Below are 14202 nucleotides of genomic sequence, written 5' to 3' on the forward strand. Positions count from 1 at the left end.
ACTGTAGTTGAATCACAAAGCCTTCCACTCATCTCAAAGTATAAATATGGCTAATTCTGAAAGTTTCCAAGGTACGCAACACCAGCTCCCAGTGATCTGAAACCGCTCATCATTCCATACATAGAAATGTCTCTCCAGCCCATCCATTGTTTTCAGCTTTCTTCCATCACACTGACATGTGAGAATGTTGTGGATGTTCTGCCTGCTCATTCATGACTAAGCATGACCTTCATTTGATGGCTTTTTAAAAAAAAGTGTCGGTTTTCAGGGACATCTATGTTCAAAGTTTATGGATGTATCATCAGTACAGATCTTTAGGATCAGGCTCAGGAAATTTAGTTCAACAACTTTGCCATTGTAGGTTTTTCAGTCCATTACAGAGCCTTAAACCATCCTGCTGAGCACTATTCAAAGATAACTTCTACTTTTAGCCAACATTTTCATTGTTTATTATTTCAAGGGGAAATGGATGGATAAGCATCATCTCAGAAAAAAAAAAAGTAAATATAAAATAAAATCTGTCCTGTCTTTTCCCTCACCTGGCCCTTCACACCTGCCTTTCTGTCATGTGACCCCCCATGACCTGATTCTCTCCACTATTTAGTTCTCTTGTCTTTTACTCTCTGTTCTCTCCTCTCCTAACAGATTTCCCTCCCTCTCGCTCTCTCCATCCCAGGCTTTATCCTTTCAGCCCTGATCTCCCTTCATCCCCTCCAATCCTCATCTGCCCATCACAAAAGCATCACAGAGTTTACAGAGAGAGAGAGAGAGAGAGGGATCAGAAGGTGCGTAAAGCAGAAAACCTGAATGAACATTGTCCCGAGAAAAAAGGCAAGTGGATAGAGAGTTGAAAAGGAATAAGAAATACAAATAGAGTGAAGAAACATCCCAGAGGAACAGGTAAGTGATGACGTTTTTAAGTCCTGTAGTTTTGGTCTTTTATATGTTGCTACCGATTTAGTTCTTACTTACAAATATGGCAAAGTAAAGATTATGATAATGGACTACCCTAGAAAATTTTCACTTGAAATCAGAACCGAACCATAACATACATGTCAATCAGTTTTAAGATTTAAATCTGTAAAAAACTGGTTTGTTTTGGTGCTGTAGCAACATTTTACTTTTTCATTTTAGGTAGAATAAATGCTTTTAAGATATCAGAAGATAAAAAAAGACATTGTGTAGTGTAATTAATAATTTCTCTACATTGTGATTAATGTTTAGAAAGGTGCACATATTAAGAAATATTTGTATTATTATAAATGTCCTAATAATTAATCATAGTACAATGAATCATTTTTAGGTTCTAAATAAATAGTTATAGCACTTTTTAAGCATAAAATGTTTGGAAATGACTTGATAATACTATGGCAGACTGTTCTTTAAACAAAGTAATTTGCCGAAAACTCAAATTCAAACGATGGCTAGGCCACACTTTCACACCCATTCCCAGCTCTCTCTCTCTGTTTCTATCCCTCTATCCCCCTCCCCATCTCTACTGTAGCTCTTATCCAGATGCAAAGAGCAGTCAATAATCGGATGAGAGCAGATTTGATTCAAAAGGCCTCCCTTAAAATCTCAGCAGTGTTGAGGATTTAAACTCACTCTCTCTTGCCTGTCTGTTTCTCTCTCTCTCTCTCTCTTTCTCTCATTAGTCTCGTTCTGGTTATGGTGCTCTGGTTTGGTGCTCACGGTCTTGTTGATAATAACATTACCTTGCCCTTTAACTCACACTGACGGCAAATACAAAAATTCCAGGTATGACGTTTACCTTGAGTTCCAGAACAGGGCTATTTATTGATGTCCGTTACAGGACAGCTCCCTCCCACTGGTCCACCTCTCTCCCATCCACACCCTTTGCTCTCTCGCTTTCTCCTCTCAAACAAATTTTAGGCAAAAGTCATTTGGTCTTGAGAGCTCGGGAGAGACACAAAGATTCAATAAACCATTCAACAAAAGGAAATAGCCTACATTAATCTTCCTTTGTAAGGTAAGACATGATAATCAAACTTAAGAATAACTCAATATTTACTTTAAAAATGCTTTTCGTTAAGGCGAATGACAGCACTCTAATTGTTCAAGCAAACTGGGGTGAACCATCCAAGAGGAAGGGCACAATTATTATAGATGACAGTATTGAGAAAGTCAAGCCTCATCAATGATGTCTGATATGGGTTTCAGGAATGTTTTCCTGTTTTTTACTCATTGTTTCTATGAAAGCCGCTGTAAATAGTCACAATAATCATTCTTATTACTCTAATTTCAAGGGAGCAGTACCCAAAAAATAATGTGCTGTAGATGTATATAAAGTATTTATGAACTAAGCCATCTATATATGTAATATCTGATTCTATAAAAGCAGGTGTATGGCGTTTGATAAAGTAGTTTCTTGTTTGACTCTGACTCATTATGCACTTGTATGTTTGTGGTGGTGGTACGAGTGAAATTTTGCATTCATCCTCATTTGTGAGGATTTGCAAACCAGGTCGAAGGGAGTTTGAATTGCAAATAGATGTTGAACGAGGGAACTGAAGATATATTACAGTGAAAGCAACAACAATGAGCTCTTGCCACAAGCAGTAAAGTAAATTGCACTGTCATGATTGATGTAACAATGAAATGTATATTCATTTTCAGGAGAGTTTTCCCCCAGCATTCTCTTGGCTCTACTAACCTCACTTCCTGTCTGTATCTGTGGGTGACCGTGCCTGACTACCGTTGTCATGGGTGAAATGGAGCAACTGCGAAAGGAGGCGGAGAGCCTGAAGGATGAGATTACTGTTAGTGTCAAGAATATGTCTGATAAACCTTCACAAACATCTGTGTAACTTTACAGAATATCACCGATTGATTCTCAGTTCTAGATCAGCTGTGTATGTTTTGTGCTCTATAGGCGGCTCGTAAAGCAGTGCAGGACCTCACGCTGCAGGATCATGTGGCGGGGACAGCTGTTGTGGGACGTGTCCAGCTAAAGACCAGGAAGACATTGAGAGGACATCTGTCCAAAATCTATGCCGTGCACTGGGGGGACTCAAAGTAAACGTCTATATGCAAATAAAAGCAATACATTCTGTTCCACATGTACTAGTCTGCAAGCATATCCAAATACACACAATACACTTTATTTGGGCAAAGATAAGTGAAATGAATGATTATGTAAACAGATATTTGTACATGGATACAATAGCAAGCAATGATGCAGGTCTGAATGTGATTAAGAAATTTGACTTCTGCACCAAAACCACATTCTGTTTAATGTAGGAGGTTGGAAAGAGATCAGATCTTTTGCATATGTTTTTTGTTGAGTGTGTGTGTGTTGAAGTAAATTCACTTGAGACAAACACTGAATTAACCACTTAAGTCTTTTCGAACCTTTATTTTTACATTTGGTCCAGGTCATAAGTATTAAAAAGCAAGTAAGTCTTATACTAAATATTTAATATATAGCTTGTAAAATCCTAAGATTTTAGTATTCATACGTCCTTTTAAAATCAAACCTGTAACCTTGGTGATGTTAGAAATGTTCTTCACTAGTTGTGGTTTTAGGTATTAAAATAAAATATAAATATTAGATTTTAAGTTACAGTTTAACTTTAAAAACTTGTAATAAAATTTTAGTACTAAGTAAAATGACTAAACTGAAATAAAAATGTAAATATTTAAAAAAAAAAGAATAAAAATGACAAAAGCGCATAAAAATACTGAAACAAACTAAAATGAAAATTGGAAATATAAAATCAATTCTAATTCAAAATGTTAAGAAATCTAATCTGGTGTTTGTTTTTTTATATTTCTCTCAGACTGTGTGTGAGTGCATCTCAAGACGGTAAACTGATTGTATGGGACAGCTACACCACCAACAAGGTACTGAAAAGTTTTCAGTGTTACATTCTGGTACAAGTCTGATCTTAGTCCTTTGCTACAAAAAAGGCCAAAAATCATCGAGCCTATAGTTATCTGTTGTTACAGATGTTACAAATGACAAAATCTGATGCTTTAACTTGGAGCTGCTGTCACGTACATTTAAATGCAAATCGTTTCTGGTGAAGGCTATTAGGAAAATCAGTACCTGCCAGTGGTCACATTGTGTGCAAGAGGGAGGAGACGTATTTAAATGACATGAAGCACGAAAGCACGACTGAGACGGTTTCAGTTCTTATAGGTTATAGAAGCTGCTTTATGCCACATATTTAATCATAAACCAAGGTCATTTTGATTTTATTTAGTGCTATTGAGACTATATCTAAAAAATGTTTTATTACAGACAAAGGGAAAGGTCCATTTTACACACCAATTATTCATATTTACGAAAGTTTCACGAATAAGGCTCAATGTATATAATACCATTCGCCAATAAACCTTGATCTGTAGAATATTAATTACCCATCCTCTCTGATTGTGGTCTAGGTGCACGCAATCCCACTGAAGTCCTCGTGGGTGATGACATGTTCGTACGCACCTTCAGGAAACATGGTGGCGTGTGGAGGACTTGACAACATGTGCTCCATCTATAACCTGAAGGGCAAAGATGGCAACGTGAAGGTCATGCGTGAGCTCGCAGCACACACAGGTGAGCATATGTGAACCAGTCTAGCCAATGAAATATTTAACATCAGCTAGCTGCACCTCTGTTTTGACTGTATATGATCTGAATGTCTGTTATGGGTTTTGTGTTGATCAGGTTACCTGTCCTGCTGCCGCTTCCTGAATGACAATGAGATCATCACCAGCTCTGGAGACTGTACCTGGTACATTCACTTTAGACTTCTAATAGCTATAAACTAAAATAGCAAAGAAAATGTAACAGTAATAACAAGGTGACCTCTGACCTGTTTCCAGTGTTCTGTGGGACATCGAGACAGGATCGCAGAAGACCGTGTTTGCGGGTCATCTGGGTGACTGTATGTCTCTGGGTGTGGCCCCTGACTTCAACACTTTCATATCAGGAGCCTGTGACTTCACAGCCAAACTGTGGGACATCCGTGACGGCCAGTGCAGACAGACTTTTGGAGGCCATGAGAGTGACATTAACGCCATAGGGGTAAGAATGATCAGTAAGGCTGTAATTAATCCATAACCACAGAAATATTGATTACTTACATTTTTAATGAATGGGGCTTGCTAAGACTTTAATATACTATTATTTGTGCCAGTGGTTCTTACCTTTTTTGACCTTTTTACCCCCTCCCCACACTTCCTCATTGTCGGCAACAATATTTCAAGGCCACAAGATTTTAACAAATTTTTTTTTTTTTCAAAACATTTCTTACTACTAAAATATTTAAAAATTTGGCAAAACTAGAAGGATGGATATACATTATAAAAATGCCCATAGAGCACTGTTGTTGAGTATTATTAATATACTTTTATAGTATTTATTATTTTGAATTCGTTTTTTTTTTTTATTTGTTAGTTTTTAATTAAAATGTTTACATTTTACTAATGTTGTTATGTGCCTTTATCATTTTTACTAGATATTACATATTTCTATTTAGCTTTTTCTTTCAGTTTGTTATTTTAATGTATTAAAATAAAGCATTTTATTTCAGTTATTTCAGTAAGTTTTTCATCTGACATTTATTTTGTATTTTATTTCAGAATTCGTTTTTATTACTTTTAATCATTCATTTTTATTTTTATAAGTTTTAATAATTTAATACTTTTAGTTATACATTTTTATTAATTTATTATAAAATTAATGTAATTTTATTACTTTTCATAACTGGTTCTTCAAAGAAAAAAAAACTGCTGTCAGAGGGGTGATTTTTAAGCTTTTTTTTATTTTATTAACATTTTTAAGTTATTTTGAGGCCCCCTTGGAAGTTTGTGAGGTCCCCTAGTGGGCCCCGGCCCCCTGGTTGAAAACCACTGCCTTAATGTATTTAACTTGTACATTATGTAGATTATTCTGTACTGTTTGCACTACAAACATGAAGGATATTTAGGGACCAAAAATATAACTAAAGTCTTTGAACCTGGATCAGAAAGCAGCCACTCGGAACAACTTAGAAACCACACAGCGATACACTAACAACCACTGAGAACAGCTTGAAGCATCCACACAGCACACACTTACAGTGGCAGCAAGTTTTGCGATATATAGTTGAAGTCAAAAGTTTACATACACCTAGCAGAATCTGCAAAATGTTAATTATTTTACCAAAAGGAGGAGGAAAGGAAAGGAAGGAAAAACTATGCATTAAGAAAACTTTGAATTTGAAGATCAGGGTCAATTTAACTTATTTTGTCTTCTGGGACTCATATAAGTATCTTCTGTGGCTTCTGAAGGGCAGTACTACATGAAAAATATATGATATTTAGGCAAAATAAGAAAAATGTACACATCTTCATTCCGTTCAAAAGTTTTCACCCCCTGAATGCATGGTTTTTCCTTCTGGAGCATCAGTGAGCGTTTGAACATTCTGTAATAGTTGCATACGAGTCCCTCAGTTATCCTCAGTGTGAAAAGATGGATCTCAAAATCATACAGTCATTGTTAGAAAGGGTTCAAATACACAAAAATACTGGAAAACCAACGAATTTGTGGGACCTGAAGGATTTTTCTGAAGAACAGCCGGCAGTTTAACTGTTCAGGACAAACAAGGGAGTCATGAACAACTATCACTAAACAAAAAGACTCAAGGTGTATGTAAACTTTTGACTTCAACTGTATTATAATAAATGCATCCATTTTTCTGTCACCTTTCAGTTTTTCCCCAATGGCAATGCAGTGATCACAGGTTCAGACGATGCTTCCTGCAAGCTGTACGACCTGCGTTCAGACCAGGAGCTCATCACGTACCAGGACTCCGGCATCATGTGCGGCGTGACCTCCCTCGCTCCCTCCCTCTCTGGAAGACTCATCCTCGCTGGGTACGACGACTTCAACTGCAACATCTGGGACTCGCTGAAGGCAGAGAGAGTCGGTATGTCACCGGAAAGAGATGCAAGGATGGATGTCAACCTTGGGAGAACGATAAAGCATATTAGATGCAAAAATATCTGTATATTAACTATAATAAAATAGTGTTTGTCTTTTCCAGGAGTGTTGTCCGGTCATGACAACAGAGTGAGCTGTATTGGCGTGACACCTGATGGGATGGCCTGCTGCACAGGATCATGGGATAGCTTTCTGAAGATCTGGAACTAAGGCTCTGTCTCAAACAGAGGCAAACATAGAATATGTCAAAGACAGGGTAAAATGTAAAGGGGACAATTGAAACGGTGGGATATAGTTGTATAAGTAGGGAGGGAAAGCGATATGTTTGTTGTGCCGTCACAACGAGAACGATTGTGAATAAGAAAACCTCATTTAGAGATGGGCTGACCTGTAGAATAATCTTGTCAAAGAAATCATGCAATACCAGAAAACCTGTTTTTCAGGGACTGCTAACTGCAAAAGTGGGCATTTACAAAGCCATTACCTCTTTGGTGATTTGTGAGGTACTTTTTGGATAGGGTCTTTAACACATGGGTGTCACAGCATATTATCAATAATAGCATATGAAATAAGACTTTCAACACTAGTTGAATTAAGCTTACTGATATCTAAATGCATCCTGTGCTATCAAACCTATGACAGAGGTTGCCAAAATAGTTGCGTAAGATCGAATATAATGACTTAAGTCTGCACAGAATGATATTTTCACTTTTATAAAATGTAGTTTACAAATTATAGATTAAACAAGTTTTAGCGAGACTCTGATTGAAGCTTCTTTTAAGTTGTGTTAAGATTTTTGTTGATAGTGCACTGCTAGTGTCATCTGTTTTTTTCTGCTTTTCTGCCAATAAAAAAAACTACAACAAACCTGGCTGATTTTTATATCTCTCATATCTGATGAAATTGAAAACAAATGTGATTATTATGTACTACAATGTACATACACACTACCATTCTAAAGCTTGGGGACATTTTTCCCCCCGAAGGTAATGAATAGTTTTATTTAGCAAGGATGCATTGTTTAAAATAGTGACAGTAAATGTGACAAAATATTTATATTTCAAATAAATGCTGTTATTTTGAACTTTCCATTCATAAAACAATTCTGGAAACAATGTAATAGATCACAGTTGCCACAAAAATATGAAGCTGTTTTCCCACATACATCCCACTATTGATTTCTTTAGGATCAAGTGACACACACTAAAGGCTGGTGTAATGATGCTGAAAATTCAGCTTTCCTCTTCACAATTAAATTAAATTTGAGGACATCTTAAAATAGAAAAGTCATTTTAAATTGTAATACTATTTCACTGCTTTTACTGTATTTTTCAATCAAATAAATGCAGCCTTGGCAAGCACAAGTGACTTCTTTCAAAAACAAACAAACAGATATTGGATAACTGTGTTCTGATGTTACAAAATAGTTCCGATAAATTAGTAACAACGCTTTTAAAAAGGATGTGGGCATCAGAGTTAAACAACTGCAGAATGTTGATCGGCTGACAGTTTTAGTAATTTTTCAATAATTGCAGGGCTGAAAGTAGTGGCATACTATGACATTTTGATCATTAGACATGCTTTGTGAACAAGTTTATAAGATCAGATAAAAAAAAAAGAAAAAAAAAAACAATATCTAAAATCAAATTATATTTTATTTACATTAAAACAGTTCATTTACAAACACACAAAGAAACGGTAAAGAATAGGAAAAAAAGAATGATCATGTAGTTTAAGGCTTAAAACTGTAGTATATACATAGTGTTGGCTGGATTTATCCTGGTCTGCTCGGTTCGTCTCACTCGTTCTCCTTATTGAGTGACAGAATCAGAGCTCTCCTGTCCATCTGGCTGAATCTCTGTTTTTCAGGGGTGGACACTTTCAACTTCATCTGAAGACAGACATGAAGATCCATTTAGTAAGTGACTAATATACAAGTTGAATAAGCACAAAGGTTTAAATATAACTAGTGACTAATAACAGTAATTACCTGGGAGTTGCGGTCTCTGGGTGAATTAGCCTCCCTCAGGATCTGCAGAGGCGATCTGCCCTCACCAACCAGAACTTTTTCTGTATAATTAAACAAGCAAATACCTCAATTTGGTAGTTTATAACCACTGAGATGGGGGGGGGGGGGAAGAAAAAAATACACTAGTACATTCTAGTGTACACTATAGATTCATCATTTTGTTAGTCTTCTATCCACCTTTTAATGTAAGAGCAGGTGCAGACATTTATAAAAAGCTAATGGTGTCGTCCGCTTTCACTTATTTTAGCTGTACAAAATGTCGATGCTGTGTGGTGAACGGACACACTCACCTCTTGGTCTCTGTTTGGTGCGCACAACCATGTTGTTATTCTCATTTGTGGCCGTGTTTTTGGTGGAGAGCGGTGAGGACACAGATGTCTTTCCACGCGCCTGTACCCCTCTCGCTCTGACTCCAGTGCTCCCGAAGCCCACGCCCAACCACTGGGGCTTAAAAATGGCCTGACTTGGGCTGCGGGTGTCAAACTTCAGACAACGGATGCCGGACTGGACCGTTTCAACTGGGCTGGATTTGCTGGAGGAGACAACAGATTGAGGTGTGGGAGGCTTGCTCTCCTCCTGCTGCTCATGGCTCGACTGTGGGAGTGCAGAAGTCACCTGATGGAGGAAGGACACACATCAGTTAGTTCCTCACAGCGTTCAACAGTATGGGCTTTTTTTTTTGCTTGCTAAATCAGGCCAATAGTTTCGATTCCTACCTTTACTGATATTTCCAATGGTTCCAAAACAAAGAAAACCATCCATTTAACTTCATTTAAAAAGCATCATTTTTGTTTGTTTGTAACATTATTTCATATTTTTTGGAATGTTAAAAATATTTAAAAAAATTCACAAATACAAACTGTAAGTAATCAGTTGGAAAAAAAAATTAACTTAGAAATTAATATAATTATTCAAGATATTTAAAAAACAAATCCAAATATAAAGTTATTATATGCGTATCATAGAAAAGGTATAAAATGTAAAAAGTAAAAAAAAAAAACGATTTTTCTATATTTTTTTTCATAAAATATAAAATGATTGCAATTCAATGATTTTTAGTAATTTAATTGATTTAAAAGAAGTCTCTAATGCACACCAAGCCTGTATTTAATTGGGGGGAAAATTGTGAGATATTACTACATAAAATATTTCAAAGCTGAATTTTCAGCATCATTACTTCAGTCTTCAGTGTGACATGGTCCTTCAGAAATAATTTTAATATTCGGATTTGCTCCTCAAGAAACAATTATAATAAACACAGAATTAACTAAAAACAATTAATGAATAAATATTCCACAATTCTTTTTTTCAGGATTCCTTGAAAAATAGACATTTCTAAATAAGAGCAATTATTTGAAATGGAAATCTCTGCTGTCACTTTTGATCAATTTAATGCATCATTGCTGAATGAAAAATTTTAAAAAAAAAAATCATACTGCCCACAAACTTTTCAATGGAAGTGTAGTATAAACGCATACAGATGAATGATGAACTACTGATGAAACCCAAAACGACACAGTCTTTCATTAATCTCAAAAACAAACCTGTTCCTCAGAGGTCTGTGACGGGACCTCATCTACCTCCGAGGTCACGATAGCTTCAACAACAGGCGTGGAAGTTTCATGCTCTGTGGATCGTGGTGGGACTGAGAAGAGCGCGTAGGAGTGATCTTCATTCGCTTGCCTCTCAACAGGAGGAAGAGGAGTCAGAGGACGTTCCTCCAGAGAAGATGAGTAAACACCTTCATGACAAGCAAGAAGACTTAAACTGAGCTCTTTCCTTAATGGTGAAGCACCGAGCAGCAGAGCCTCCTCCGCCTCTTCCAGCGAGGCCTCGGCATCCACCTCCATCTGTGTGTCTCCGATCAACACAAACGGGCTGCTGCATATGGAGCCGTAGCCCTCTGAAGGGGTGGACACAGCATCTGTGTGTCTGTTGAGGGTGGATGAGTTCTGGGCTTTTACCAGAGGGAGCAGAGGATCTCTGGGGCCTGCTTCATTTTGCAGATTCACATTGGGCAGGCCGGGGTGTTTGGTGAAGGAGACCGGGTCACTACCGGACTTGACGTCATTGAGAAAGAAGGTGCTCAGCCGCCGAGCAAGAGACACGACACTCACTGTAAATGAGACAAAGTAGTTTTATCTTAAAGAATTATGACTGAGAACGATTCATCCATGTATGCGTTTCATTTTTTTTTAATTTTGACCTTATAATTTTTAATCAATAAACCCATCCTACATTCTTCTTTTTGATTAACCGTTACACTTGGATGTGTCACAATATAGGAGGCTGTCACTACTCCAGTTTTGTAGTGAATTTAAAGTGGGAGGGCTGAGGACGGCGACTTAAATTTTCTCCTTCAGGAAATTGATTTTGAATGATAACTTATAAACCGTAAAAAATGGATGAATTCTAATGTTGTTACTCAACGTTATATGCATTTGCTGAAGTCATCAGCCTGCATTATTTCAACTTGTGTTTTAAGAAATTGTGTTTTAAAGGGGTCATATGATGCGATTTCAATTTTTCCTTTCTCTTTGGAGTGTTACAAGCTCTTGGTGCATAAAGAAGATCTGTAAAGTTGCAAAGACTAAAGTCTCAAAACCAAAGAGATATTCTTTATAAAAGTTAAGAGTCAACCACGCCTGCCTAAAACGGCTCGTTCTAACACGCCCCCACATATCTACCTCACTATGTGGGAAGATTTGCATAACGCCGCCCAAATGTTCACGCAAAGAAAGAAGGCGTAACTTTTATTCTCACTATAGTATTGTTGCCGCTGCAGCCATGTCCTGAAGACGCTGTGTGCTTCGTTGTGAAAGCGAAACTACTTTGTTTGGTCTTCCAAAAGAGGACACGACTACAAATCAGTGGTTAAGTTGCATTTACAACACTGTTCCAGAACAGTTTCAACCCAAATACTCAGATGTGTGCAGCAGTGAGGGGCGTAACATTTCCGTCTCACGCTTGAGGTATTCGGCCAATCACAACGCATTGGATAGCTGGCCAATCACGGCACACCTCGCTTTTTCAGACCGATGAGCTTTGTAAAAAGCAACGCATTTCAAAAAGGCGGGGCATAGAGGAGAAACAATAATGTACAGTATGTGGAAAATAATGTGTTTTTTTAACTTTAAACCGCATAAACACATTTCATTACACCAAATACACAAAATAATGTTCTTTTTAGCAGCATCATATGACCCCTTTAACAGTATATGCATATGTGAATGCATTATGAACGTAAAATGTGTATCATAACCAACATCTTTAAATCAATAGTTTTATATTTATCTATAGTTCTTTTTTCCCCCTTTTCCCCCTCATGAAAGCAGTTAAAGGAATAGTTCACCCCACAATGAAAATTGTCATCATTTACTCACCCTTATATTGTTCCAAACCTGTAAAAGTTTCTTATGTTGAACACAAAAGAAAATATTTTGAAGAACCAAACAGTAGTTGGCACCCACTGACTTCCATTGTAAGGAAAGAAATACTATGGAAGTCAATGGGGACCATCAACTGTTTGATTAACAGCATTCCTCAATATCTTCTTTGATGTTCAACTTAAGAAAGAAACTCATACAGGTTTGGAACGACATAAGTGTGAGTAAATGACGACAAAATTGTAATTTTGGGGTGAACTATTCCTTTAACTACACCGTCTTGTAACCTTTGTCTTTCTAATTTTCAAAAACTTTTTAGCTAAAAAAAATTATCAAAGTTTGTGGTGTTATTCATCTTGTAGCTGGTAGGTTTGGTTCATGGCTTGTAACTCTTTAACAGAGACTTTTCCCTATGGGAAAAAATACTTCCACAACCAAGGCAACGGAGGAAAGTGCACTCTTTACAGAAAGGGCTGAGCTTATGAATATTAATTAGCTTTCAGCTTGAGCTCTTTTCGCCGTGTTTAAATATTTTGAATTAAAAACGCATAAACAGAGTTCACGTGTGATACACTTCACTTACCCTTTACTGGTGTTCGCGTGATGCCAGGTGTGGGTGACCGGGGGTCAAACACAGGCCCGACTGACTCCGCCACAGGAAGAGGAGAGTAAGCCACGCCCACCTACAGGAAAATACAATCAAAATCTTATGCCCATTGTTCACACGGGATCTGAAAATGGCACAATTCAGCTCACAGTCTGGCTAATCGATAAGCGAATTGAATCTTTTATTAGAGACTCATAAACAGAAGTGTTGGCTGTGTGTTTGTACCTGTATAGGTGTGCGGTCGATAGCGCAGGACGGTGAACGCGGGTCTGAGAGTCTCGCTACTCGCGCTGCTCTCGGCCGCTGGCTCGGCTCTAGCTTTGGTGTTGATGCCACAGACAGCTTGCTTTCACCGGCACCCATTTTACACTGTTTGCTACTGAAAAACAGCACGGTTTATGAAAACATTAATGTAAGAAGCGAAAAAGCAGATACAACCCTAATGCACTGACTCCTGCTGGCTTGCTAGAACATTGCTAAGACGTATGTACGTAAAACTCTAAATTCAATTAACGTTAACGCTAAATAAATAAGTAGCAATTCTTACCTTGTCGCGTTTTTAGCTACAATACAAGTTATTGTCCAATAAATAAAACTTAAACTCAGCTTAAAGCTCAAGATGTTCCACGTGCAGTCCGCTCTATTTTCCTTTTAATCTCTCAAGCTGTATCAAATCAACTTTATGTTAAGTTTTATACACCTATATATGTACAAACGCAGATATCAACAACGAAATGCTTCGGTCGTCTTCCAATCCGAACTCCGTGTGTGACTCCAGCGAGAGCATTTAAATGAGTGGTTCTGTGTTTGCGGTGATTTTTAAACAGACCAATAGCTGAACGTTAAGTTCCTCCGTCGGCGCTTCTGATTGGCTGAGACTGAAAATACATTTTTATTGGGCGTATACCAGCGATTTGAAATACAGCCGCGTGTTGTATTCTTACTTCTTAAAGTTTAATATTTTGAAATAAAGTCAAAGCACACTGCACACAATCGCACTTCTGTTACTAAAAATACGTTTGTTAACCAATTAGTAAAGGAATTCATATTCGCCAGTTATAGAAAGCATGTTGTACATATTTGAAAGTTTTACTATTTTGATTTAACAGCAAGCTGAATAAATTAAAAGGTATGTATTATTTTTGTCATATTTGAATACTTATATTTAGAAATATATATTTTTTTGTAAATAAAAAAACTAATTTTTTTTTTTAGTTACCAAGCATTTGTCAAGGCTTTA

At 37.1% G+C, this 14202-nt stretch overlaps 2 protein-coding genes across 3 annotated transcripts; one reads left to right on the plus strand and one right to left on the minus strand.

Moving 5' to 3' along the window:
- The first annotated feature begins 634 nt into the window (after positions 1 to 634).
- LOC107700194 (guanine nucleotide-binding protein G(I)/G(S)/G(T) subunit beta-3-like) lies at positions 635 to 7801 on the plus strand. Of its 2 annotated transcripts, none has more exons than XM_016501765.1 (9): positions 635 to 900; positions 2638 to 2780; positions 2894 to 3036; positions 3801 to 3864; positions 4408 to 4570; positions 4682 to 4748; positions 4840 to 5041; positions 6710 to 6926; positions 7044 to 7801. In XM_016501765.1, exons 2-9 carry the CDS (start codon positions 2724 to 2726, stop codon positions 7148 to 7150), a joined length of 1020 nt encoding a protein of 339 aa, XP_016357251.1. In that variant the 5' UTR covers positions 635 to 900; positions 2638 to 2723; the 3' UTR covers positions 7151 to 7801. The 2 variants fall into 2 exon arrangements, with proteins under 2 accessions (XP_016357251.1, XP_016357252.1); XM_016501766.1 differs by lacking the exon at positions 635 to 900 and adding an exon at positions 1860 to 1990.
- Positions 7802 to 8577: 776 nt separating this feature from the next.
- On the minus strand, positions 8578 to 13764 carry LOC107700195 (cell division cycle-associated protein 3-like). The gene is made up of 7 exons (XM_016501767.1): positions 13510 to 13764; positions 13188 to 13341; positions 12939 to 13038; positions 10514 to 11085; positions 9260 to 9584; positions 8931 to 9010; positions 8578 to 8831 (listed from the first exon to the last, which is right to left on the minus strand). Exons 2-7 carry the CDS (start codon positions 13323 to 13325, stop codon positions 8739 to 8741), a joined length of 1308 nt encoding a protein of 435 aa, XP_016357253.1. The 5' UTR covers positions 13326 to 13341; positions 13510 to 13764; the 3' UTR covers positions 8578 to 8738.
- Between the last annotated feature and the right edge of the window lie 438 nt (positions 13765 to 14202).

The sequence above is a fragment of the Sinocyclocheilus anshuiensis genome, unplaced genomic scaffold (genome assembly GCF_001515605.1).
Source record: "Sinocyclocheilus anshuiensis isolate Anshui unplaced genomic scaffold, SAMN03320099.WGS_v1.1 scaffold955, whole genome shotgun sequence".
Lineage (NCBI taxonomy): Eukaryota > Metazoa > Chordata > Actinopteri > Cypriniformes > Cyprinidae > Sinocyclocheilus > Sinocyclocheilus anshuiensis.

Coding starts and splice junctions, on each gene's coding strand:
- LOC107700194 (XM_016501765.1), top strand. CDS start 2,724: ATGGGTGAAATGGAGCAACTGCGAAAGGAGGCGGAGAGCCTGAAGGAT. Junction 4,749..4,839: donor AGCTCTGGAGACTGTACCTG/GTACATTCACTT, acceptor ACCTGTTTCCAG/TGTTCTGTGGGACATCGAGA. Junction 5,042..6,709: donor GTGACATTAACGCCATAGGG/GTAAGAATGATC, acceptor GTCACCTTTCAG/TTTTTCCCCAATGGCAATGC.
- LOC107700195 (XM_016501767.1), bottom strand. CDS start 13,325: ATGGGTGCCGGTGAAAGCAAGCTGTCTGTGGCATCAACACCAAAGCTA. Junction 13,039..13,187: donor TCGACCGCACACCTATACAG/GTACAAACACAC, acceptor ATTTTCCTGTAG/GTGGGCGTGGCTTACTCTCC. Junction 9,585..10,513: donor CACAGACCTCTGAGGAACAG/GTTTGTTTTTGA, acceptor TTCCTCCATCAG/GTGACTTCTGCACTCCCACA.